We start from the raw sequence: 27620 nt of genomic DNA on the forward strand, positions 1-27620 counted from the left end.
TGTGACGTATTATAATACTATAAATTTAAATAGAAATACTAAGATATATCACATCCCCGTATTAGGTTAATTTATTTATTTTGAGAGGGAAGGAGTTTCTTAGCTGGTTAATTAATTACTAGGAGATATTACTATATCCCTAATCCATGGCCATTAATTTACATCATAGTAGTATTGATCATGACAATCGTCCTTAAAAAAAATATTGACTGTTACCCTTACGTGCAGTACATTGACAAGTACATGCATATCATGTATTATAATTATTGGGTCATCAATCAATTATATCGATCGATCTCATTACTCTCTCTCTCTCTCTAGATTTGTTTTTGTGAGGTCTCTATCTCAGAATCTGTTTCATCCCGTAAAATTATATACGCTAGTAAGTAGCGTGCATATATAATGCATTATTCCCAAATCATATACAGAGATGGTGGACTGATGCACATGGGTACGTGTAAACTAATTAAGCCTTCTAGCTAGGTCCTTAATCAATTACCATGGGGGAACTGATGACAAATGAAAGAGAAAATCTTATCAGATCAGGTCTTTTTAGTCAGGGAGGTGTGTGACCTCATGACTGGACACGGAGAGATCTTAGTCAGAAAAATTCACCAATGTGTAAACTCAGCCAGTCATTCTTTAGCTAATAAGGCTCGTTGTGAAGCCGGCTTAAAAGTTTGGTTAGAGAATAACTGTGACGAGTTACTACATCTTGTAAGAGTTGATTTAAATCCTGAATAAAGATCTCCCCTTTTACCCGAAAAAAAATATCAAGGTGCTAGCCATCTTAGATATATTAATTATATATTTTTATTTTTTTCTGTTTGCATCAATTGGTGTAGGTATGGAAGGCGCAAAAATTAATTACTCTACTGAATAAATGTCCAGATTTTTTTTCTTGGTAATCATCAGCTGGGTTGAAAGTTGAAATTAACAAACACTATAGCTAGCAACGAGACGATCTCTGAGGCTCCCTATTTCAATATTTGTTGGCTAGCTAGCTTGCTTTCATATACATAAATTTGTCTGCCAATGAAATGAAACTACAGTTCGATCAACTACTTGCTGTTGTACGTGCAAAAGATCGATATATATGTATCACACATCACGTCGGTCGATCGAGAGCGATGTGCATCTTGAAAATTGATTGATCCACCATAGCTAGATGGACGGAGCAATAATGGGTGACAATCATAAAGGAGAAAATTCCATCGATCTATAGCACAAACATCTTATCAGGACCAATATATAGAATTGAGATCCAGTACAGTCCTAACTGTGACAGCAAGTTAGGAACTACACATCATCTCAGCCATCTATTTTTTCAATGAACGGTCTAGATCTGATGCTATAGTATTGCTGCTACAGTAGTTATACAGTTTTTTCAGACGTGAACAGTATTTTGTAGATTTTGGACCCTTAGATTTGCATGAAAAGATCCTAGTGTGACTGCTTAGGTTACAGTCACAGTAGGTACTGCACCGGATCCAAATCCCAATATATAAATACCATAAAATTCCCCCACCTTTCAAAAAATACGATATGTATCACACATCATGTCGATGATCTATTGATCGAGAGTGATATACATATTGAATTGAAGTGCGATGTAATGTCCATGTATCGCTCCTTGTCTTTCTAGCTGATAATAAAAATTCAGGTGGGAAAACTCTTTCCTTCGATGATATATTGTAATTGATTGATCGACGGTAGCTATGGACTCATGGATGGATCAATATAATGGGTCACGATAAAACGTGTGCCTCGCAACAACGGAAGTAGCATCGAATTGCTCCAACTTCCATAGCTTCCTCACAGACTCCATAGATATGATAGCACGTACTCCCTCTGTCCCATAAAAACGAATCTAGAACCAGATGTGACATATTCTAGTACGATAAATCTGAGCATATGTATATCCAGATTCGTAGCACTAGGATGTATCACATCCGGTACTAGATTGGTTTTTAAGAGACGGAGAGAGTACATCTGTGGAGTAGCAAGCTAGGATGACATGACGGCACTCACTTGATATTACTTTTTCCTCCGTGTGCGACTTTAGGATCGGATTTATGTATTTCAAACCCTGTTTTAACATTGTCAATATATATTATATGTACTACCTTCATATTTTAATATATGATGTCGTTGACTTTTTTATTTAGACCATTCATCATTTAAAATTTTTGTGCAAATATAAAAATATTTAAACCATGCTTAAAGAACATTTGATGATAAATTAAGTCATAATAAAATAAATAATACTTACATAATTTTTTCAATAAGATGAATGGTCAAACGTATCTTATTAAAAAAGTTAACAATGCCATGCATTAGAAAATAGAGGGAGTAATTAATAAAGTTTACACAAACTATTGGAAACATATAAGGTTGATTGTTACTGGATTTATCATGACTGAAGTAACATATTTTCAGACTCTGTCGATTGATGTCGCAATTAAACTCTACTTGTATTTCTTTCGGTTCGAGTCTGAGAGAGTATGCACTTGATAATTAAACTAATGAATAAGTGCATGAAATTATGGAATTACTTGCCCCAGGTGGGGTTTTAAGTAGTATATTATAGTGACAACATGGTTGTTTAAAACATTATCCCAATGACAACAACCATGGAATGATTGAGATGAGAAATATGATTAATTTTAATTAGTTAGCACTACTGTACTAGCATAGCAAATTTGAAGGGAAAAAGTCCACTTAGACTCCCTTAATTGTTCACCGAATCTAATTCGTGAATCTTAACTAGAAAACCGGGTAAGACGACTCCCCGAATTAGTGAAACTAGTCCAATTTGACTCCTCCGGCGGTACTGGAGGTTGGTTTTGCTGACGTGGCGCTGATGTGGCGGTGCTAACCCGGATTTCATGCCACGTGACGCTTACGTGGCATTAGAGTTAAAACAAATATCTATGGGACCCATCTGTCATTCAACCCAAAATTATTGTGGGACCCACCGGCCCACAAAGCATCATTTCTCCATCCTTTCTTCCTCCTCCCTCTCTCTCCCTTCTCTCTTTTCTCTCCCCATTCTCTCTCTCCCTTCCAAATCGGCGGCGGCGGCGGCCGGGGGCCATGGCGGCGGCAAGGTTGGGGTCATCGACAGGGAGAGGCGAGGACGCGGTTGAGCATGAGCCCGGCGCCCTCGATAAGGGCGAGGAGCATCCCGCCCATGAGTGCGGAGCGGCCGGCGGTGTCGAGGCCCTGGCGCATGGAGAGGAAGCCGCTAGTGGCGGTGCCGGCGATGATGGAGTTCCACAGATCCTCCTTCTGGTGCATGAAGACCTTGGTGCAGTCGAAGGCGGAGAAGAGGTCGCCCCACACCGCGAAGCTGTCGCCCACCCGCCGCGTTCATCCGCACGGCCTGCGCGCCGCCAACGAGGCGCTCGCCGTTGGGGGAGTTGTAGGTGCCCTTGAGGAAGTGGAAGAGGGAGCCCCTAACTGTGCCCATCCCAAAAGGCCCGCCCACGTCGTTGGCTGCACGGGTCGGACCGGGCGCCGCATTAGAGGGGGCGGAGTGGGAGCAGCGGCGGGCCGGCTTGGAGACGGGGCAGGCGGTGGCGCGGCCGTCGCCGGCACGCCATCGTCACCGCTCTAGCCCTCGCCCGCGCGCCGCCGTCGCCACTCTGGCCCCCAGCCGCCTCCACCGCCGATCTGGAAGGGAGAGAGAGAATGGAGAGAGAAAAGAGATAAGGGAGAGAGAGGGAGGAGGAAGAAAGGATGAAGAATGACATGTGGGCCCCACGTGTCAGTGGGTCCCACAATAATTTTGTGTTGAATGACATATGAGTCCCATATATATTTTTTTTAACTCTAATGCCACGTAAGCGCCACGTGGCATGAAAACCGGGTTAGCACCGCCACATCAGCGCCACATCAGCAAAACCACCCTCCAATACCGCCGGAGGAGTTAAATTGCACTGGTTTTACTAATTCGGAGAGTCGTCTTACCCGGTTTTCTAGTTAAGGGTCACGAATTAGATTAGGTGAATAATTAAGGGAGTCTAAGTGGACTTTTTCCAATTTGAAGCGCTGATATCAAAGTTGCTCAAAGTGTACAAGCATGTTGCCAATGAATTATGGGCCGTGATTTTATATCTAATTGGGCTTTAATTTGGTGTTGGGCTTCAATTTAGCTTCAGAGGTTGGGCCACTTCCAGATTTTTAATAAGTAAACTGTACTTTAAAAAAAAACAAGCAATACCATGCCAGATGGCAGCATTTTTTTTTCCAGAAGGTACACTAATTTAATCTGCTGCTGCCTAACCTTTGAATTCAAATTAGCAGCAATTCCACTCAATTCCACCCCCATTCATTCAAAAGTGGCTTAAAGAGTTGGTTTGAATTGTGGCCTAAATAGGCCTTACTAAATTTTGTTAATGCTAAATTTTTGCAAGTTTTGACATAACTAATTTTGGTAAGAAAAATCGTGTTTGGATTAAAGTCAAAATAGTCTAAGTTTATACTATTGAAATGACCTATTTTCTTAGGCATGTCACTAAACACTATTGAAATTACGAAATATTGATAAATCTAATTTAGGCTTTAAATTAAACCAGCCCAAAATTTCGCCGCAAAAGTGGACAATTTGCCATCTTCAATTCGGTATCTCTTCACTTCATCCATTTGCTCTTCCAACTTCCAACATCCAAGGCATATTCCACTTGGAGCTGGACCCACTGACAGTGGGCCCCACCTCGTCAGTGACCTACTCTCCATTAATTACGCTAACTCCTCACGTCGTCTCGCCCGCAAAATGCTTCTCTTCCTCCTCTTCCTCCTCGCCGCCGGCGAGGCCGCGGCGGCGGCGGCGGCCACCACGCTCACCGCGACGCCGGCGAAGCTCACCCAGTCCGACCGCGAGATCACGATCCGGTGGTCGGGCCTCCCGGACCCGGACGGCCTCGACTACGTCGGCATCTACTCGCCGCCGACCTCCTCCGACCGCGACTTCCTCGGCTACCTCTTCCTCAACGGCTCGGCCACCTGGCGCACGGGCGCCGGCGAGCTCACCCTCCCGCGCCTCCCCAACCTGCGCGCGCCCTACCAGTTCCGCCTCTTCCGCTGGCCCGCGAGGGAGTACTCCTACCACCACATCGACCACGACGGGAACCCGCTCCCCCACGGCCGCCACCGCGTCGCCGCCTCCGGTGAGGTCGCCTTCGACTCCCCCTCCCGCCCCGACCAGGTGCACCTCTCGTTCGCCGACGGGGTCGACGAGATGCGGGTCATGTTCGTCTGCGGCGACGGCGGGAGGAGGGTGGTGAGGTACGGGCCGGCGAAGGAGGAGGGGGAGGGCTGGAAGGAGGTGGCCGCGGAGGTGAAGACGTACGAGCAGAAGCACATGTGCGACTCGCCGGCGAACTCCTCCGTCGGGTGGAGGGATCCAGGGTTCGTCTTCGATGGACTCATGAAGGGATTGGAGCCCGGGAGGAGGTACTTCTACAAGGTCAATCACTTGCCTCTGCTTTGAATTGATTGTTAATTACTACACTATAAAGATGAATTTCTTTGTAGCGACTTCACTTCTGCTAATTATATGTGTTCAGCCTGCAATTGCAATTTGGGATTTAGGGTAGTATTGTAGGCACATGAAAATTTAGGATTCGAGTCTTGAGAGTGATCTAAAGCTCCTTTTTTATTTCGGATCCAGGGATTGAATTTTGTTGATTTAGCGAGTATGACTTATAGTACGTTTTGACCTACGAATTCAGTTTGAGGTGAAGATGGCTGAATCATCAAACTTTTAGAGATACTAACTTGAGCATGAGCACCCGCTTTGGAAATTATGTTTGATTATCCCCTTTTTAGAACTGAAGTTGGTTATAGTACTACACTAAAGATGAATTTTTATGTAGCGATTTAACTTCTGCTTTATATGTGTTCAGCCTACAATTGCAATTTGGGATTTAGGGTAGTACTGTAGGCACATGAAAATTTAGTGCTCGAGCCCAAGAGTGAGCTGGAGCTGTGTTTTTTGGGCTCCAGGGATTGAATTTTGTTGATTTAGTGATCGTGACTTGTAGTAAGTTTTGGCCTATAAATTCAGTTTGAGGTGAAGATGGCTGATGCATCAAACTTTTAGAGGTAATTACTGGAGCATGAGCACCCACTTCGGAAACTATCTTTGATTATTCTCTTTTTAGAACTGAAGTTGGTTGAAGTTTTTGTCTCAACATTTCATGGGTTATTACATGACTCGATTGGCAATACTTTCTTTAAGGAGGAGTTTAGAGATCAGTTATGTCATCTGAAAATCATGATTTTCTTTTTTCTGACTAGCTACTAAGCTTCTACCAATCAAACATGCTTCAGTTCTTTCCTGCAGTTAGAATACAACTGTATGTGAATTGAGGTTTAGGATTTCAGTTACAAGGGATTTCACTCAAATTTGTTGTTGCTCTATCTTAAGCTTTGGTTGTTATGTGACTTCCTTCTTAACTGTTTGCTTCATTTGAGTGACATGTGCATTGCTTAGTTGCTCTTATGGATCATGATTGGATTTTTACGGATGCTCCATTTAAGCACTGTAGTTCATACTATTTTTGAATGTTGGGTGAGTTCTTAAAAGACCTGATGAGATACCTTTTAGGCAGAATTTCAAACGCCAGTTTTTGTTTTTGTTGGTTGGTACTCATTATTTTCAAAATTCTGGTTTTCTAGTACTTCTCTAAAATCAGTTTTGGTTGTAAGTACCTTTGTTATCTATTTGCCTTTTTGTTCTATTATTATTATGTATGGAAAGCATGTATGCTATACTTTTGATGAATGATGATTAATAAGATAGCTGTGGTTATGCGACTTACTTCTTCACTGTTTGCTTCATTGAGTGGCATGTGTATTGTTTAATTGCTCTATGAATTATAATTGGATTTTTACTGGTGCTCCATTTGAGCACTGTACGTTATAATATTTCTTAAAGTTTGGTGATTCCTTAAAAGACCTGATGAGTATACCTTTTGGACAGAAATTCAAACGCCATTTTTCTTTTGTTGGTTGGTACGCATTATTTTCAAAATTCAGGTTTTCTAGTACTTTTTTAAATCAGTTTTTTTAAGTGCCTATGTTATCTATTTTCCTCTTTGTTCTATTATTATTGTGTATATGGAAAGCATACATGCTATACTATTGATGAATGATGATTAATAATATTTGAATTTTGATTTGCTTCTTTTTGCTGACACAAATGAATTGTCATTTTTTTTTTTTGGGGGGGGGGGGGGGGGAATTAGATAAAAAATTTCTCTTATTTCAGAGTTTCAGCTTTGACTTCAGAATTTTCTCCCCAAATTAGCTTAATTTAGACTTACCAAATTAAACAAGACCGAGCCTTGTTGTGTTTTTAACTGCCATCAGTTTCATGTTTAATCCCCTCTAAAAGATGTACAAGCTTTTGGACAATGGCTTCTAGAGCAAGTAGGCCCAGTAAAATATGCTAGGGTGCTATTGATGCTAGGCCCAGTAAAATAATAGTGAGTAACTGAGTAGTGACACTTGAGCATGTTTTGTATATGCCTTGTGTTGTTCAATTTGATTGACTGGGCTTTTCTGCATAGGTTGGTAGCAACTCTTCAGGATGGAGCGATACGTACAGCTTCATTTCACGTGACAACGAAGCCAATGAAACTATTGCATTTCTCTTTGGTGACATGGGCACTTATATACCATATAACACCTATGTCCGCACGCAAGATGAAAGCTTGTCGACTGTAAAGTGGATACTTCGTGATATTCAAGCCCTTGGAGATAAGCCTGCATTTATTTCACACATTGGGGACATCAGCTATGCTAGAGGTTATGCTTGGGTATGGGATCACTTCTTCAACCAGATTGAGCCTATTGCTGCCAATACCCCATACCATGTCTGCATAGGAAATCATGAATATGATTGGCCATTGCAACCTTGGAAACCTTGGTGGGCAACTGGTATATATGGAACAGATGGTGGAGGTGAATGTGGCATACCTTACAGCGTAAAGTTCAGAATGCCTGGCAATTCTTTTGTGCCTACTGGCAATGGAGCTCCCGACACCCGAAATCTTTACTACTCCTTCGATTCAGGGGTTGTGCATTTTGTTTACATGTCAACTGAGACTAATTTTGTTCAGGGCAGTGACCAATACAACTTCATAAAAGCTGACCTAGAGAAGGTCAACCGAAGTAGAACTCCTTTCATTGTGTTTCAGGGCCACCGGCCAATGTATACATCAAGCAATGAAGCTAGGGATTTTGCTCATAGACAGCAGATGCTCCAGAACCTGGAACCACTCTTGGTAACATACAAAGTGACCCTTGCACTCTGGGGACATGTCCACAGGTACGAGAGGTTCTGCCCCATGAAAAACTTCCAATGTGTCAACATGTCATCAAGCTTCGTATACCCTGGTGCCCCTGTTCATCTTGTGATCGGGATGGGTGGTCAAGATTATCAACCATTCTGGCAGCCAAGGAAGGATCACCCTGATGTACCTGTCTATCCGCAGCCTGAGAGGTCTATGTACCGTGGTGGGGAGTTTGGATACACAAAACTTGTAGCTACAAAGGAGAAGTTGACACTAACGTACATCGGCAACCATGATGGGCAAGTCCATGATATGGTGGAGATATTCTCTGGGCAAGTATCTAATAACAATGGTGTTCCTGAGGTGATCGATGATACAAAGCTCAGCACAGGGGTCAGCACCAAACTGAAAATCCCTCTGTTCTCCTTGGAAATTGTAGGCAGCGTGATGTTTGCACTGGTTCTGGGTTTCTCTCTTGGATTTCTGATCAGAAGGAAGAAAGAAGCTGCACAGTGGACCCCAGTGAAGAACGAGGAGACCTAAAATCACACACTGCATCTAATGCAAATGCAAATGGTTTTTGATCAACAACCTGTTTATAGGATCGTGCCCCATTTCTTGGGGCTCTACAGTGTTGTACTATAGTGCATAGAGTATTGTAACATGTGCTGTGTCAATCGTGGGCATTGTAGAGTTTGATCAGCATATCTGTTGCCGTGATTCTACGATACATAAAGGTTTCAATAAGTGACATTACGTTCACATCAATTGGTTGGTATGAGTGGTTAACCTGTTCCATAATGTAATGCACGATTCAATGTTTCATCTGTGTTTTCCTGTTTGGGACTGAATCGAGTAACAGAGAAAATGTATCATGCAGCAATTTACAAAATCAGTTTAACTGTATAAGCATTTTTACACCCTGTTATTTAACGCCCCCATTGTTTGGTTTATTTATGGAATAAGCGAAACGACATATTTGTAAACGAGAAATAATTTATGAATATAACTTTTATATATATGTTCTTAGCAACCTACTCTCTTGGCTTCACAATGTAAGTCATTCTAACATTTCCCACATTCATATTGATGTTAATAAAGTTATATATACATATATACATATATATATGTATACATATACATACATATATATATATGTATATATATTCATTAACATTAATATGAACGTGGAAAATGCTAAAATGACTTATATTGTGAAACGGAAGAAGTAAAAGCAAAGACTGGAAAATAAATTTCGATGAAAAAATCTTAAATTCAGCTACAAATTTAATGTTAAAAATTCAAATTTTGGCTGATAAGCATAAACGGAAATATGTGTACATCACGATGTAAAGGGATCATCTTTATTCTGAATAAAAAATGATGAATAGATTTGACACCGATTCAGGTAGGCCAAGAGGTATCCCCGGATTGGATTGAGATCAAATGCAGTAGCTACTAGGACTGCACGGTAACTACTGCACACAATCTGAGCCCTCTATGTCAAAATCTAACGGCCAAAACGGATTTGGCACAGTAAAATCAGAACAGTACCTTTCCACAGTAAATCACTACAGTGTTTTGCTACAGTGCTCGGATATATCTGGGACGTCCATTTTAGATCATGCGATGCTAGTTTGACTGCTTATTTTGCAGTCCCACTGGCTACTGCACCTGAATCGGATCCCCCGGATTGGGATCCCCTGAATCGGATCCCCCGGATTGGGATCCTCTGACTTTACTCAGAGAGCTACAGTACCGTGACTTTGGGAGTATTTCTAGCCGTCCGATCCACAGCGAACGGACAAGATCGATCGCTAGTTCGCTACAGTGAATCGGTGAATAGTAATTCTGAACAGTATTTTGCACTGTTTGCTACAGTAAAACTACAAATCACTATTCCGCACTGTAGCGCCAGGCTCATCTTACTGTGCATGTCTGCCGTTCGCTTCAAAAGTCAGAGGAGCCGCTTCCCCCATTTGCACACTGTGAGGACCATGTCTGCACTATACGAGCAGGTACAACAGAACAACAGACTATAAGCCAACTATAAGTATATTTTAAAGAGGTAAAGGAAGAGAAAGAAAAACATCATGCTACAGATATGTAGCTAGCTACATTACGGACTCTAAAACGTAATGTATGTATGACAGATGGGACTAAATATTAATAGTATAGTAAGCAACTATGTATGAATTGGCTACTGATAATTTGGAGCTAGTAGTGGGCTATACTATTAAACTTGCTCTACTACCATCCATTTATAAAAAAAAATATCTATATGTTCAGATGAGCACGCCATTGAATTTGGAGTTGGAGAGACTGTCCATGTTGAATCCAATCATGTCGTCGGATCGGAGCTCCAAGAAGGTGTGTGTCGTCGGCGCCGGGATGGCGGGGCTGGCGGCCGCGCGCGAGTTGCGGCGGGAGGGCCTCGACGTGACGGTGCTCGAGCAGCTCGCCGGCGTCGGCGGGCAGTGGCTGTACGACGCGGCGACCGACGCCGGCGACCCGCTCGGCATGGCCGGCGTGCACAGCAGCGTGTTCGCCTCGCTCCGTATCAACGGCCCGAGGGAGTCCATCGGCTTCTCCGACTTCCCGTTCCGCCCCACCAACGACGCCGGCGGCGACGCGCGGCGGTACCCCGTCCACGGCGAGCTCCTCAGGTACATCAGGGACTTCTGCGACGCGTTCGGCCTCATGGACGCCGTCAGGCTCAACACGACGGTCACGCGAGTCGCCATGGCGCCGCCGCGGCGCGACGGGTCGCTGCGGTGGGCGGTGAGGAGCAAGCGCCACGGCGAGGCGGAGACGGAGGAGGTGTTCGACGCCGTCGTGGTGGCCATCGGGCACTACTCGCAGCCAAGGCTCCCGACCATCGACGGGATGGATAGGTGGAGGAGGAAACAGCTCCATTCCCACTCGTACCGCGTCCCGGACTCCTTCGCCAGCGAGGTCGTCGTCATCGTTGGGTGCAGCGTGAGCGGCGCAGAGCTCGCCCTTGAGCTCCGCCGCGTCGCCAAGGAGGTCCACCTCAGCACCAAGTCGACGGAGGAGACCATCACGTCGGCGATGTCCAAAAGTGTCGCCAGGTACGAAAACCTCCACCTGCGACCACAGGTCGAACACCTGCGCGAGGACGGGACTGTGGTGTTCGACGACGGCTCGTTCGTCGTCGCCGACGCTGTCATCTACTGCACCGGGTACAACTACTCGTTCCCGTTCCTGGACACGAACGGGAAGGTCACCGTCGACGACAACCGCGTCGGGCCGCTGTACGAGCACGTGTTCCCGCCGGAGCTGGCGCCGTCGCTGTCGTTCGTGGGCATCCCGGGCAAGGTGGTCCTGCCGGTGTTCATCGAGGTGCAGGCGAGGTGGGTGGCGCAGGTGCTGTCCGGGCGGAGGACGCTGCCGTCGCCGGAGGAGATGCAGCGCGCCGTCGAGGAGCACAACCGCGGCATGGAGGCCGCCGGGTTGCCGAAGCGGTGGACGCATGACATGTTCTTGGACCTGGAACGCTGCGACGACTACGGCGAGCGCATCTGCGGCTTCCCGCGGATGGAACAGTGGAAGAAGGAGATCTTTGTGTCGTCCCTCTCCGACATGGTCGACGACATCGAGAACTTCCGCGACGGCTACCACGACAGCGACCTCGTCCGCGACGCCCTGCGCCGGCACGGTTGGACTCCCGCCGAGGAGGACGACGACGCCCACAAATAAAAGCACTTGGATTGGACTCCAATAAATTCAGGTTAAGATGAAGCAAACCAAATAAATACACGACAATTCAACAAAATAATGCTGGCCTGTCTGTCTCAAGAGGATTTTTCATTGTACTAAAAACTGAACCTTTTTATTTTCGGAATTGCTATAAATATGCCGCCATCTTTCTTCTCGGATTACATTCGATTTTCTCACCACACAATTAGTTTAGAGATACGTGCGTCTCCGAAGACTGATAATGCCATCGTTAAGTGCTGATACTGTACGTTTATGTGCATCCCAGTCTCTAGTTATCGCTGGCCATTACTGTTGTAGCAGGGGGTGAACACCACATCCCCTATACTCGGCCAAAAACTCGCATGATGAGGAAAGTGTTTTTGAGCTTTGCTCAAATCAAATTCTAATATGTAGCCGTTTCTGACCAAGAATTTGCATTCGCCCAATAGGGCCTGTTCCAAGGAAAATGTGTTCGAACAAGATTACTTGCTCGAATTGGCATCACTAAAGGCATTGTGTTTGAGCAGGTTCTTTGGCTAAGACAAGTGAAGTGACGAGGAGCTAAAAGATGGGAGAGTATTCAAGTCCAGGCACAAGTGTTCGACTCAAGCAATCGAAGTTGAGGAAAAGTACCATCCAGCAAAGCATATATTTTAGAAAAGTGTTACGGGACCACCTCAACTGCTCTCACCAGCTAGCACCAAATATTACTTGGGGACCACTAAAATGTTTTAATATGCTCCTAAGGTCATAAACTTTATAAGGGTAATATGATAACTTCATGTAAGCCTGCAATAGCAAACTAGTGAATCTTGGGTACATGATAACTTCCTACGGTCATATTGACTTTGTACCATCTGTAAAGTTCCTTTTTGTTAGATGAAATGTGTTGTTGTATAGGACTTTAATTACAAACGCGCTTGCGTTGCAAACGGTGATTACTATGTACAATTAAAATTATATAACTCCACTGGTGGAGAAACCATCTTTGGTCGGTCCAGCAAAATCCATAATAGTCCCGGATCCAAAACGAACCGGGACTAAATATTGTTTTTAGTCCCGGTTATAAAAATTTTGGTCTTTAGTCCCGGTTCATCCCCTGTCAAATGTGTGTCAGGGGGCCGAGGATCTTTAGTCCCGGTTGGTGTAAATAACCGGGACTAAAGATCACCACTTTAGTCACGGCTGGTACTACCAACCGGGACTAAAGATCAAGATGATGTTTAGTCTCAGTTGGGAGTACCAACCGGGACTAAAATTAAACACGTAGTATATAATCCCTATCCCTTATCCTCTCCTCCACAGTTACAACGTAGACAGATCGAATCTCACCCCCTCTCCTCAGATCTATCCTCTCTAACTCTCTTCTCCAACTCCTCCCCTCCTCCTCTCCTCCCCCTTCTCTCCCCTTCCTCCTCCCATTCCCAGCCGGCCTCCCCTTCCCATCCGGCGGGCCGGCCGGCGGCGGGGCGGCGCCCGACGGGGTCGCGCCCGGCGGAGGGCGGCGGGGCGAAGGCCGGCGGGGCCGCGCCCGGCGGCGGGCGGCGGGGCTTCGGGCAGCGGGGCCGCGCGCGGCGGCGGGCGGCGGGGCTGCGGCCGGCGGCGGGCGGCTGGGCCGCGCCCGTCGTTCGTGGCGACCGGCGGCGGCAGCGGCATTCTTTTTTTTTTTAATTTGTGATGATTCACTGAGATGTATTTGACTGAGAAGTTACAAATTTGTGATTCATTGTTTGGATCTGTGATGTATTTGAGTAATTTCTTAGGATATTGTGATGTATTTGATTTGTGAGTATAAATAACTTTATGATTTGTGATGTGGATTTGGTGATGTGAATTTGGGATGTTAGTTAGATTTGGGGATTGATTTGGGGATTTACCTACTTGATTCGGGAGAAAATAAAAAGGAAAAAAGAAAAAGAAAAAGGGACCATCTGCACTGCCGCTATTGTCTCTTTAGTCCCGGTTGGTAACATCAACCGGGACTAAAGATCCCCTCTCTTTAGCCCCGGTTGGTGGTACCAACCGGGACTAAAATACATCTTTAGTCCCGGTTATTTCAACCGGTCCATCTTTAGTCCCGGATCCTTACTCCCGGTTGGAGAACCGGGATTAAAGGGGTTCCCAACCGGGAGTAAAGATGGTTTCTCCACCAATGCTCGTTGCAACGCATGGACATATCGACCCTAAAAATAGGAAATAAAAAAATTCTATTTTTCATCCGTCCTCCGACTCCAGTGTAAGCCATGAGCTTTCCGATGGGAAGTGCGCAGCCAGTTTCATCATCCGCCACGCCTAGCTCTAACTCGATCTATTTTTTCTAAGTACATAGGGAATATATAAATAGAGGCTATATACCCTAGATTTTTTCTAAATCCTGCACTTCTCCCGCACCTCTCAGCTCTCTCCCGCACTTCTCCCCTCCCCTCACCTAGCTCTCCTCCTCTCCCCGGCGCTGACGGCGGCGGAGGGCGTGCGGCGGCTACCGGTGGAGGAGGCGGCGGCGGCTACCGGTGGCCACCGGCGCTCCCTTTCCTCACTCCTTCCCAGATCTGGCCTGAGGGGGGCGGTGGCCACACGTGCGGCGGCGGCGGCGGCGGCGGGAGGTTGGCGGCGGAGGGCCGCGACTACCGACGGGAGGTGGAGGGTGGCAGCGGGTGGTGGCGCAGGAAGGCGGCGGCGGCTCCCGGACCCTCCCTCCCTCCCAGATCTAGCCCGAGGGGGGCGTGGGGAGGGCAGTGGCCGGCGGCGCTCCCCTCCCTCGCTCCCTCCCAAATCTGGCCTAAGGGGGGTGGGGGGAGGGCGGTGGCCACGTGTGCGGCTGCGGCGGCGGCGGGGGGTTGGCGGTGGCAGGAGGAAGGGGGCCGTGCGCGGCGGCGTCAGAGGAGGTGGAACCAATGGCCTGGTCGGCATCTCGGCATGCGCAAGGAGGAGGAAGCGGCGGCTCTAGGCACCAATCCTCTCCCTTCCTTCGCCCCAGACGTCGGTGCCGGCGGCACAAACAGCACCGGCCGCTCCCTTCCCAGATCTGGACGGAAGAGGGGAGCCGGCCAGCAGCGGCGGCAAAGGTGGCGCTCCCCTCGCCCTCGGACAGCAGCGCCGGACGAAGGTGGAGAGCCGTCGGCCGGAGGGGGATGCCGACGCCGGCGGGTAGCGCCGGATTTTTCTTCTGTTTCCTCGCTTTATTTTCACGGTCAGGCTGCGGACCCGCTTGGATTTTCGCAGGCGTTAGGATAGCGGCAGATGTCTCCCCCACCTACGAAAACTGTTTTTGGCCGCTGTAAAAACTATTTTTCTAAGTAGTGTACCCATCTCACTGGAAGCATGAGAGTCGAGTCTGACTCCAACAAAAACTAGCTCGGATCTCCTTGCGTCGGGCACGCGAGCAGGAGCACGGATGCCACGCTAGCTCCGACGCCGGCCTGGAGTGGTGCTGGGGAGGAATTTTTTTTAAAATTTTAAAAATAAACCCTTTAAAAACTTATTTTTCAAGATCTAAATCTTTTGACCACGCCAGCCGGACTGACGTAGCAAAACAACATTATCACGCCGGTCTGGTTGACGTGACAACGCTATTTAGCCTTATGGGTTTGGCTGGCGTGGCACCGTTATTTGATCTCATCATTCTCGTTGCGTAGTAGGACAAAATTGTCACGCCCGTTGTGTGACCAAAAGGTTCAGATACTAAAAATAAGTTTTAGAATGATTTATTTTTAAGATGTAAAATAAAAAAAGTTCAAAAATCGCTGGGGAGGCAGGCTAATGAGGTGATGAGGGCGGCCAGGTTGATGAACCCGATGAGCCGGACGTACTGGGTGCTATGGCAGTAACACGATGGCTCATGCTCCGGCAGAGAGAGAGAGAGAGATATCAGAGAGAGTCCAAGGGGATTGATCGGTCATCCTCTCCTCCGTTCTGCAGCTAGCGTGAGTAGACGACCAGACAAATTAAGTTGCGATTGTGAATTAATTTGTGATTAACGAGAAGCATCGATCGTTCCCAATTGATCCAACGCGTTCAAGATATATTAATTGCCGCCGTGACCTAGGCCCTGTTTGGAATATTAGCATAGGGCTAATCTTGAGAGCTAATGTTTAGTCATAAATTGGTAGGATAAACATTATCCTAGGGTGGTATGTTTGGATCCATGGGCTAATTCATGGCTAAAAGGTAGAGAGAGAGAGCTGCTTTTTGATGGTCCCCACACAAAATTAGCCCCATTAGCACCTTTTGGAGGAGCTAATGTTTTGAGGAGGGCTAATTCACTTTAGCCTCAAATTAGCCCACCTGTTTGGATCCTTAAGAGCTAATTCAAAGCTAAAAGGTGAGGACTAATAATTAGCCCATAGAACCGAGGTGAGAGCAGCAGCCAATTGATCAGCACACCACGTTGTCTACTTGCCTTTGGCTAATTTGCCTGATTAGATTCGTCAGGTTAGCGTGGAGCCTTGGAGGCTACGATGAATATCACTGAATCGATCATGCAACCACCAGCGCCTAGCGCGTATTGCCGAAAGATTTATATTAGTTTCAATTATTATTAATATGATACTGTTGTACTTTTATAACCAGTTCATAATTTATATGAAGTTAACCATTAACGTGTTAATCTTTTCATTTATCAGTTCATCCCAGATACCATGTCATCAAGTGATATGTACAAGGGTATACGATGAAACAACAAATAATATATATTAATTATTACTTTGATATTACTGTCTCTGTCCCAAAATATAGCTATCTGCCTTAAAATATAGATATTTCTACCACAGTGCCTTGTTCTAAAATAAAGCTATTTTTTCACCTACCTCCTCTCAATCAATCACAACCATTCTTCTTGACATGCTTTCTCTTTTCACTCAATCACACACTTCCTCTAATCTTCTTACATATTTTCTTAATATCCGTGTCAACTTTAAAAATAGCTATATTTTAGAACGGAGCGAGTATTAAGTGTTTCCACTTTTAGTTTTGTCCTAGGCCACTCAAATCTCTGGAGTGAGACTGAACGGGGCTACACACGTGAGAAAGGAGGACGAGTAGAGAGGTCGCTGCTAGTAGACAGGGAGGCGAGCTCGTCGTGGTACGGTGACAGGGTCATCGCGGCTCACGAAGATGGTGATGGCACCAGCAAGTTAGCTTGGGCTGATGAATTTTTATTTTATTTTTTTGAACTTTTTTAAAATTTTATTTTAAAAATAAACTCTTCTAAAACTTATTTTTAAAATTTAAACCTTGTAGCCAAGTCAGCGCATCTGGCGAGAAAAAATTACTATCACGCTACTTGCTGCGGGTGTGATAATTTAATCCTACCACGGCAACCAGGATGGTGTGGTAGTATTATTTTGTCACATCAGTTCAAGTTTCATATCTTAAGTATTGAAAAGGTTTATTTCAAAAATAAAAAAAATATGGGTGACTAGCAGAGGGTCGAGTGTGGCCATGAAAAAGGAGGTGAGGACGACTTGACGGGTTCCTTTTTCCTTAGATGCATTTTATAAGAACCTTTCCGTGCAACATCGTTCGACCATGTCAGCCATCATGACTACTACATCGGCGCGAGGCATACATCAAACACTAATACCAAAACGGTTTTTGTTTGCGGTTGAAAGGAATTTTCGCGTGCGGATCTCACGCCCGTCTACAACAGGGTGCCTGTGAAAATATGAAACTTTTCGTGCGGGTGACGCACCAGTACACGAAAAATCAGATTTTTCGTATGCGGGTGGCTTATGTCGCCCACACGCAACAAAAAAAAAAGACCCCCAAAAAAATAAAATAAAAAACATAACCCTAGCCGCCGCCCTCCTCGTGGTTGCTGCTGTCGTCGTCGTCGTCGTTGTCACCGTTGGTGGCGGTGCCGTTGCCGCCTTCCGCCGCTGCCCACCGCCGGATCTGGGTGGGAGAGGGGCGCCGCCTCTAGACCCGATCGGGCGGGCGAGGGGCGCCGCCACCAGTCACGGCCGCACGCAAGGACGCGCTAGCTGCTGCCGCCGCCCGCCGCCGCTCCCGGCCGTCGCCAGCCGCCCCGCGCCCGTTGCCCCGCGCCTGTGGAGAAAGAGACGAGAGAGAGAAGAAATAGGATAAGGACAAGTAGGTAGAGAGGATAAGATAGAAATTTTTGAAGTAGTTGAGAGGGAAAAATGCCTGAGGAGGGAGGGGATTTTCGCGTGCGGTGCTCTTGAGATGCTCGGGTCCTCACGTAAAAATTGGCTTATTTTTTGCGTGCGGACCTCTTAAGGAATTTTAAGGATCCGCACGTAAAAATAGGAGGACGATTTTTCCAAACGCGGTCAGTTATAAACCGTCCGGAATCTGACGAGGGGTTCGTCCAGAAAAATCGTTTTTATAGTTGTGAAATGCAGACTTGTCTTGTCGGAGCAACATCTGCTTATTGGACTGGAGAATTTAAGGAAGTAACTTTCGTCATTGTCACTATCATCTTCTCAAACGCCGTAACTTGGTTGAGTTTATGTTTTGGATCAAAGTTGTCAAACTGTAGCACATCGGAGAGAAGAAAATTCAGCGAATGAGTTCTGTGGCTAGGCTTGTGCAATTCAAATAGATAAGGATAACATTGATGTAAACTCTAGAGTAGAGGTACAACATCCGACATGAAGGGGTAGCATCACATACCTTGCGCAGAGCAATTTCTAACCTTTTTTTTTATTTCCCGTTGCAACGCACAACTGTGTCTCGCTTACTTGGCCTCCGTTTCTAAATATTTGACGCCGTTGACTTTTTTAAATATATAATTATTAATTTTTTTTTCTATCATTTGATTCATGGTTAAATATACTTATATGTATACATATAGTTTTACATATATTTCACAAAAGTTTTTAAATAAGGTGAATAGTTAAACATGTGTTAAAAAGTCAACGGTGTCAAATACTCCGACCACGACATATAAAAAGTTAAACGGTGTCAAACACATGTTAAAAAGTTAAACATGTGTTAAACATGTGTCAAATACGTATTTAGAAACGGAGGGAGTAGTACGTAGGATCTTATATAACTGTCTCTCTTGCTCTCGTCGAGAAGGGGAGAAGGGGAGGATGGTGTCCGACCACGACGACGGCAAGCTGCCGGCGCAGTGGAAGAAGGTGTGCGTCGTCGGCGGCGGGATGGCGGGGCTGGCGGCCGCGCGCGAGCTGCGGCGAGAGGGCCTCGACGTGACGGTGCTCGAGCAGCGCGGCGGCGTCGGCGGGCAGTGGCTGTACGACGCGGCGACCGACCCCGGCGACCCGCTCGGCATGGCCGGCGTGCACAGCAGCGTGTTCGCCTCGCTCCGTCTCAATAGCCCGAGGGAGTCCATAGGCTTCTCCGACTTCCCGTTCCGCCCCACCAACGACGCCGGCGGCGACGCGCGGCGGTACCCCGTCCACGGCGAGCTCCTCAGGTACATCAGGGACTTCTGCGACGCGTTCGGCCTCATGGACGCCGTCAGGCTCAACACCACGGTCACGCGCGTCGCCATGGCGCCGCCGCGGCGCGACGGCTCGCTGCGGTGGGCGGTGAGGAGCAGGCGCCACGGCGAGGCGGAGACGGAGGAGGTGTTCGACGCCGTCGTGGTGGCCATCGGGCACTACTCGCAGCCAAGGCTCCCGACCGTCGACGGGATGGATAGGTGGAGGAGGAAACAGCTCCATTCCCACTCGTACCGCGTCCCGGACTCCTTCGCCGGCGAGGTCGTCGTCATCGTTGGGTGCAGCGTGAGCGGCGCAGAGCTCGCGCTTGAGCTCCGCCGCGTCGCCAAGGAGGTCCACCTCAGCACCAAGTCGACGGAGGAGACCATCACGTCGGCGATGTCCAAAAGTGTCGCCAGGTACGAAAACCTCCACCTGCGACCACAGGTCGAACACCTGCGCGAGGACGGGACTGTGGTGTTCGACGACGGCTCGTTCGTCGTCGCCGACGCCATCATCTACTGCACCGGGTACAACTACTCGTTCCCGTTCCTGGACACGAACGGGAAGGTCACCGTCGACGACAACCGCGTCGGGCCGCTGTACGAGCACGTGTTCCCGCCGGAGCTGGCGCCGTCGCTGTCGTTCGTGGGCATCCCAGCCAAGGTGCTTCTGCCGGTGTTCATCGAGGTGCAGGCGAGGTGGGTGGCGCAGGTGCTGTCCGGGCGGAGGACGCTGCCGTCGCAGGAGGAGATGCAGCGCGCCGTCGAGGAGCTCAGCCGCGGCATGGAGGCCGCCGGCTTGCCGAAGCGGTGGACGCATGACATGTTCTTGGACCTGGAACGCTGCGACGACTACGGCGAGCGCACCTGCGGCTTCCCGCGGATGGAGCAGTGGAAGAAGGAGATCTTTTTCTCGTCCCTCTCCGACATGGTCGACGACATGGAGAGCTTCCGCGACGGCTACCACGACAGTGACCTCGTCCGCGACGGCCTGCGCCGGCACGACTGGACTCCCGTCGCGCCGCGGCCGCAGGAGGAGGACGACGACGCAAAAGCAATTGGAGTGGCGAACGTATAACAAAAATTACCGGGTGCAATACGTACTCCCTCCTTCCCTAAATGTTTGACACCGTTGACTTTTTAGCACATGTTTGACCGTTCGCCTTATTCAAAAATTTTGTGAAATATATAAAATTATATGCCTACATAAAAATATATTTAACAATGAATCAAATGATAGGAAAAGAATTAATAATTACTTAAATTTTTTGAATAAGACGAATGGTCAAACATGTACTAAAAAGTCAACAGCGTCAAACATTTCGAAACGGGGGATTATCTAATTATTAGTTAGTATAGTAATTAAAATGGCACATTTTAGTTATGATTGGATAAAATATCTAGGATCCTGTGATTGAACGTGGAAGCGCCACTGCTTATTAGACTCCAATAATTTCTGCTTAAGCCTAAGGAAACAAAATAAATACACGGTAATTCGAAAAGAAGTGCTGGCCTGTCTGTATCAAGAGGATTTTTTTTTTGACACCAGGTAATACACCTTCATTAACCAGGGGCTCTAGGCAAATCGCCAGAATCCAGCTGGTGGAATACAAGCTCAGGGACTTGGTTGACATGCACTGTGAGAGTTAACAGAACTCACCCCATACTTAGCTAGGCAGTCATCCACTTTCTTGCAAGACCTCGGACAATACCAAATGAGACAGCTAACGAAATGAGAGGAAACAAAGACTTTTATTTGGCGAAATAAGCATCCATCTTGATGACGATCAAAGTCCGCCGATGTGGCGATGTGAGAGCACGTACGCTGCAGTTCTGTGGCATCCGTCTCCAGTATGATTCTTGTCATCCCAAGCTGCACAACTTTCTCGATACTGTGGAGCGCCGCGGTAGCCTCAGCCTGCAACGGTGTTCGTACGTACTCACATCAAAAGATGCATCAGTGTTGATCTTATATGTATAAATAGTAGTGGGGTCTGAGCAAACTAGATAGAGTTACAGTCCCTCCTTCCATCTGCATATGGTAAAAAATTTTAGTGGGGTCTTCGTAGATTCTTTCATAGTTTTCACGTCAGTAGTGGGGGCTCAAGACTCCGCCGCCTCCATGCTGAATCCGCCACTGCGGCCGGTGGCGATTCCCATTTTTCATTCATCATCATACGTGGAGCTCGATCCAACTGCAGTTTTTCAAGGTCCATTGTATGGTAAATGATGGCATCACACACCTCTGAACCCGTGAGCTTCTTGTCATCCGCATTGGCCTTATTCCCTGCATACCACCACTCAAGAGGATTTTTCATTGTACTCAAAACTGAACCTTTTTAGTTTTGTTCAGTTTATCCAATTACTGCTAGTAGTTTACTTCTCCGAGGGGGTGTACCATAATGTAATAATCTGTTCGATCATTGAATGCAAACTAATTAAGCATTTACAAATTAGTATAACTAACTTTTTTATGATATAAACGATTTACATCTGTTAGTATAACTGAATATATATCATATTTGTAGTCGATCGTGTATATGACCATATATATATCTAACTAAAAAATACGGAAGGATTCGGTACTTTTTTTGGTTTGTCTTTTTTCGTTGGTTTCTTTTTGCCCGATCGCTTCCAGGTTTTCTGTCCATCTGGTTTTTCTCAACCGATCCGTTGCACGCACGCATAGCGCGCCTCCCGTCATGGGCTCATGGCCACGTCAATATGTCTTCACGTGTGTTTTCTCCTTTAATTGACTACAAAAATTGATTCTCACTTCCCCTTATCATTTTCCTCATGATTTATCCTAATAGCGATCATAGTGCTTCACTTTATCGCTAAGCTCCTACCAACTATTGTATCACTGAAAAAATATCTTTAACCGTTGCAATGTACGGATATTTTTTTCTAGTGTATTTAAAAGGATTGTATTTGTTCTTTCTGAAGTATTTAAAATGGATGATGTAATCTTATCTTCTTCATGTAGCTGGTGTTGAGTAGTTTCTTTGTCAGGGATAACTATGTCTAGTCAATTCTAACATTTATCTTCCCCGCAAAAAAAAATTTCTAACATTTATCTTAGCAATATGTGATTATGATTTGTCTGTGCAGAACTGCAGATATGGGTTCATTTGCACTAAAGAAAAATTAAACCACTCCTGCATGACATTAGGTAGCAGCATCTTCTTGTTGGAAGACGACTGCTAATACAGTAGTCAAGATGCGAGTATTAAGTTTATGACCTCAGAAGGTCAAGATGCAAATGTTACTAAACAATTTAAAGAAAGCAGTTGAGAAATGGGATGTTCCAAGATTAAAGAAAGGTGATTACTACTCCTTTGAAGAGCATCTTATATTAACTTTGTGTTGTAAAAAAATGATGAGCAGGTAAGGCATCTCTGACTCTACATGAGAGCACATACTTTGGTCATTAATGGTGATTATAATGATATATTCTGTATTTATTGTTTGCTGCATTCAGTTTGATTGGTTGCTTTGTTCAGAGCTGTTTCTACCAAATCCATTCAAGTTGAAACATCTCCAAAAAAAAAAAAAAATCAATTTTAAACGGACTGGGAGCTGTCCATGCTGACCCATGTTGCTCTGTACAAGCTTTATTTAAATGTGCTGCAAATTTGATTGCAATTCCATCACGATGGCATCCTGCAAGAAGGTGTGCGTGATCGGCGCCGGTGTGTCTGGCCTCGCCGCCGCGCGCGAGCTGCGGCGAGAGGGCCTCGACGTGACGGTGCTCGAGCAGCGCGGCGGCGTCGGCGGGCAGTGGCTGTACGACACGGCGACCGACGCCGGCGACCCGCTCGGCGTGGCCGGCGTGCACAGCAGCATGTACGCGTCGCTCCGCCTCATCACCCCGAGGGAGGTGATGGGCTTCTCCGACTTCCCGTTCCGCCCCGGCAAGGACGGCGCCGGCGCCGGCGAGGTCGACGCGCGGCGGTTCCCCGGCCACGCCGAGTTCCTCAGGTACATCAGGGAGTTCTGCGACGTGTTCGGCCTCATGGACGCCGTCAGGCTCAACACGACGGTCACGCGCGTCGCCATGGCGCCGCCGCGGCGCGACGGCTCGCTGCGGTGGGCGGTGCGGAGCAAGCATCGCGGCGAGGAGGCGGAGACGGAGGAGGTGTTCGACGCCGTCGTCGTGGCGTCCGGCCACTTCTGCCAGCCAAGGCTCCCGACCATCGATGGGATGGACAGGTGGAGGAGGAGGCAGCTGCATTCCCATTCCTACCGCGTCCCGGACGCCTTCCATGGCGAGGTGGTGGTGATCGTGGGCTGCAGCATCAGCGGCAAGGACATCGGGCTAGAGCTCCGCCGCGTCGCCAAGGAGGTGCACCTGAGCGCAAAGTCGCCGGAGGAGGCCATGACGCCGGCGATGTCCAAGATTCTCACCAGGTACGACAACCTTCACCTCCACCCACAGATCGAACACCTGCGCGAGGACGGGACGGTGGTGTTCGTCGACGGCACATGCGTCGTCGCCGACACCGTCGTCTACTGCACCGGCTACACCTACTCGTACCCGTTCCTGGACACGGACGGCAAGGTCACCGTCGACGACAACCGCGTAGGGCCGCTGTTCGACCACGTGTTCCCGCCGGAGCTCGCTCCGTCGCTGTCGTTCGTGGGGATCCCGGCCATGGTGGTGGTGCCGCTGTTCAACGAGGTGCAGGCGAGGTGGGTGGCGCAGGTGCTGTCCGGGCGGAGGGCGCTGCCGTCGCCGGAGGAGATGGCGCGCGCCGCGGAGGAGTACAACCGCGGCAGGGAGGCCGCCGGCGTGGCCAAGCGGCGGACGCACGACATCCTGGACCTGGAGTACTGCGACGACTACGGCGAGCGCAACTGCGGCTTCCCGCGGCTGGAGGCGTGGAAGAAGGAGCTCATGTGGTCTTCCTACCTCACCATGTGCGACAACCTCGAGACCTTCCGCGACGACTACCATGACAGCGACCTCGTTGCCGGCGGCCTGAGGCTGCACGGCTGGATCTCACCGGCGACGACGCTGACGCAGCAGGACGACGATGACAAACGGCCCCATCTTTCATGAGAAAATACGGCTTATTACCAACTTAAAATAACAGTTTGCGAATAAAATTTTTTAGTTATTTAAAAACAAAACTATAAAATAAACTATAATAAAAAAATTATAAGATCAACTTCCACATTAAATCTGAAATTCAAATTTTGGTTTATAAGTATAAGCATAAACTAAACGATGGGGCTCAAAGATGTCGGCTAAAAGTGAACGGAAATGAGTTGAGCTGGGTGTACGTGAGTGTGCGTGCGTTATGAGCGTCTGCGTCTGTACTGTGTTTCTTTTTTAAAAAAAATAGCACAGTATTTAGCAGGAAAAGGCACTCGATTCTAATCAGTTCAGCTTAGCATTATTGAAAGAAAAAGGAGGGAATGTATTATGTATAAGTATATTAAATAATGCAACGCAACGCATAGGATACAGTCTCAAAATGTTGAAAGGTTATGTATGATCGATCTTTTCACAAGATCAACTTTATCTCGAGATGGAACAATACGAAAATTTACGCATGGTTCTATTACTATATAGTACTAATTCATAACCGGAGTATATGTCAGAAACTGAGACAATTTAACAAGATTCAAATTTCAAAATAGATCAGGTTCAGTGATTCACACACCAACATCAACATACAGGGCAAACTCTGGCTGCACATACGCACGATGTCGTTGTTTTTTATTTGTTTGTTGTTCTTGTTTGTGTACTGTACTGATGGGCTGGGCCATCTAGAGATAGGTCTAATCACATTGGCACCATACCAAACCTGAGCTCACATGCTGACAACCAGAGGTGAAAAAGGATCGGATTCGAATAGATATATTTTTCTAAAATGAAATCTCAATGTCTAATCGCTAAACTTTTAAATCCTAAATCCAAGACTTAAAAATAGATCCAAATAGAGTGGATGAGCTAAGGAAATTATCCCAAAATTTATTGAATGGGTTGTCTGATGTGAAATGGACCAAATAGAGTAGTTACAAGATATGGGCCAAGAAAATCGCATTGTTTACCAAACCCTCCACCACATAATCCGCTTAGAATATCGAATAATCTGCATCCATCGCATATCATCGATACCACATCCGGCTTCGTATCCGCATGCTACCATTCACATCCAACTCTATATCCACCAAATATCTATGAACTCTTATCATATCCTTTCTTCGGGAGGATTTGGAGCGAATAATATCGTCTCTGTTTTGACCTTTACTGACAACTAAAAATGGGCTCTAACAAAATATCAAGGAAATTGTAGCTACATTAGCCTCATGGCACACGTTCGTGTAGAGGCATAGTTTCAATGTCCAATGATGGTGTATGATATGATTAAATAATCATCATGTGCTAAGCTTGCCCCTATTAAATAGTCACGTCGTTCCAAGGATACTTTATATATCTGCATGTTTATTTAAATAATACTATTTCTTAGGGCAAAATGAGCTTTTGTTAGATTAAAGCAAGATTTGCAATCTTTGCTTCGTATCCGCATGCTACCATTCACATCCAACTCTATATCCATCAAATATATATGAACTCTTATCATATCCTTGGTTCGGGAGGATTCGGAGCGAATAATATCGTATCAGTTTTGACCCTTACTAACAACTAAAAATGGGTTGTGACAAAATCTCAGAGAAATTGTAGCTACATTAGCCTGATGACACACGTTCGTGTAGAGGCATAGTTTCAATGTCCAATGATGGCGCATGATATGATTAAATAATCATCATGTGCTAAGCTTTCCCCGATTAAATAGTCACGTTCCGAGGGTATATACTTGTGATCAGGAATAATAGCCAGAGTCACACCCTTTTGACAATGATCTTGCAACAATATATACATTTTTATAATATAATGAAAATAAATTACATCTCCAATATTTATCATAAGACACACGGACATAAGTTTGTTAAATATATAAGATTTTTTTCCGGTCCAACAAAAAGTACCTCACGGTACACCAAATCGTTTCCGATTGATGGATCTAACACTGCTCATCCTGCCTAGCTAGGTCTAACGATCGAATACGATTTAGTACCGTGAGGGACCAGTAACCTTGAGATATTTTTTACTGGACCGGAGTAAATCTCTAAATATATACATAGAGATATATAGCTATTCTCGGCTCTTTTATAATGTAGAGTAAAGTATAAAAGGCTATTGTTTGTTTACATCTGCATGTAAATTGGGTGAAATATATTTGTCACACAATAATATATTACCCCTCTGCTAGAATTAATATAGAGTACTTTTCTTTATCTTATATTTCTTAGGGCAAAATGAGTTTTTGTTAGATTAAAGCAGGATTGCAATCTTTGTGCAAAATCTCAGCTAGGTCGTCTGATGTGGGCTTCTTGCCACACGTACGCACTTAATAAAACCCATCGAAGCAGCGATACTTGCTTGTCACTTGTATGATGAGTTGTGTCATTACGATGATCGACTTACGAAGTTACGTTTTGTTTGGCATGATTTCACATTCGGTTTCTTTAGTTGGGTATTTTTAATTGCAGAAATCCGCGTATATGGATATGTTGATAATATTTGGATGGAGCACTTTATTTCTATTTAAGGTAAAATACAGAATTTTAAGCCGCTTTAATTTAAATTGCAAAGCTCAAATTGAACGTGGATTTGAGATTAAAACCGTGTCAACCAGGTTGTAATATCAAAGATATAAAAGGGCCCCGGTAATTAAGCCCCTTAATCTCAGCAGCAATGGCAGATCTCCGATCTTAGGCCGCTTGAGGAAGCCCATTAGTTAACTGATTATGTTTGCGGTGGCTCATGAGATTGTTTTCAGCCTGCCACAAGGTCCACATTCACCTTTCAAAAAAAAAAGGTCCACATTCCACACAGTTTTTGTGGCTGCCCATTTAAACACAAATCTCAGCATCAAGCATCTAGACCAAGTTGTTGGATTCAGCTTAATTAGGAAGTGCTCCCTCGGTCCAAAAATATGTTTTCTTTTCTTTTCTTAAAACACAATACAAATACAGACACCCACGATGCACACGTACTCACCCCTGTAACATGTTCTTTCCACATTCCATACAAATTTTGTGACTGCCTCATCTTTATCACAAAACTCACCATAAAGCGTCTAAACCAAGTAATCGGATTCAATTTAGGGAGTTAG

General features: G+C 46.2%; 4 protein-coding genes and 1 pseudogene across 4 annotated transcripts; 4 read left to right on the top strand and 1 right to left on the bottom strand.

The window, feature by feature from the left end:
* Positions 1 to 491: 491 nt before the first annotated feature.
* LOC127779228 (mitochondrial import inner membrane translocase subunit TIM17-2-like) lies at positions 492 to 3490 on the bottom strand (annotated as a pseudogene).
* Positions 3491 to 4754: 1264 nt separating this feature from the next.
* Positions 4755 to 9198, top strand: LOC127779940 (probable inactive purple acid phosphatase 2). The gene is made up of 2 exons (XM_052306874.1): positions 4755 to 5470; positions 7578 to 9198. The coding sequence occupies exons 1-2, from the start codon at positions 4778 to 4780 to the stop codon at positions 8844 to 8846; spliced, it is 1962 nt and encodes a 653-aa protein (XP_052162834.1). The 5' UTR covers positions 4755 to 4777; the 3' UTR covers positions 8847 to 9198.
* Positions 9199 to 10592: 1394 nt separating this feature from the next.
* LOC127778509 (flavin-containing monooxygenase FMO GS-OX-like 8) lies at positions 10593 to 13016 on the top strand. The gene is made up of 2 exons (XM_052305129.1): positions 10593 to 12054; positions 12551 to 13016. The coding sequence occupies exon 1, from the start codon at positions 10593 to 10595 to the stop codon at positions 12021 to 12023; it is 1431 nt and encodes a 476-aa protein (XP_052161089.1). The 3' UTR covers positions 12024 to 12054; positions 12551 to 13016.
* Positions 13017 to 19077: 6061 nt separating this feature from the next.
* On the top strand, positions 19078 to 20914 carry LOC127780052 (flavin-containing monooxygenase FMO GS-OX-like 8). Its single transcript, XM_052307009.1, has one exon. The coding sequence runs from the start codon at positions 19079 to 19081 to the stop codon at positions 20507 to 20509; it is 1431 nt and encodes a 476-aa protein (XP_052162969.1). The 5' UTR covers position 19078; the 3' UTR covers positions 20510 to 20914.
* Positions 20915 to 23053: 2139 nt separating this feature from the next.
* Positions 23054 to 24963, top strand: LOC127780434 (flavin-containing monooxygenase FMO GS-OX-like 8). Its single transcript, XM_052307338.1, has one exon. The coding sequence runs from the start codon at positions 23054 to 23056 to the stop codon at positions 24491 to 24493; it is 1440 nt and encodes a 479-aa protein (XP_052163298.1). The 3' UTR covers positions 24494 to 24963.
* The last annotated feature ends 2657 nt before the right edge of the window (positions 24964 to 27620 follow it).

This window comes from Oryza glaberrima, chromosome 7, assembly GCF_000147395.1.
Source record: "Oryza glaberrima chromosome 7, OglaRS2, whole genome shotgun sequence".
NCBI lineage: Eukaryota > Viridiplantae > Streptophyta > Magnoliopsida > Poales > Poaceae > Oryza > Oryza glaberrima.

Bases quoted from the DNA above. Each gene is read 5' to 3' on its own strand.
- LOC127778509 (XM_052305129.1), top strand. From the start codon at position 10,593: ATGAGCACGCCATTGAATTTGGAGTTGGAGAGACTGTCCATGTTGAAT.
- LOC127780434 (XM_052307338.1), top strand. From the start codon at position 23,054: ATGTGCTGCAAATTTGATTGCAATTCCATCACGATGGCATCCTGCAAG.
- LOC127779940 (XM_052306874.1), top strand. From the start codon at position 4,778: ATGCTTCTCTTCCTCCTCTTCCTCCTCGCCGCCGGCGAGGCCGCGGCG. The intron at 5,471-7,577 runs GTCAATCACTTG...TTTTCTGCATAG, and splicing joins GGAGGAGGTACTTCTACAAG to GTTGGTAGCAACTCTTCAGG.
- LOC127780052 (XM_052307009.1), top strand. From the start codon at position 19,079: ATGGTGTCCGACCACGACGACGGCAAGCTGCCGGCGCAGTGGAAGAAG.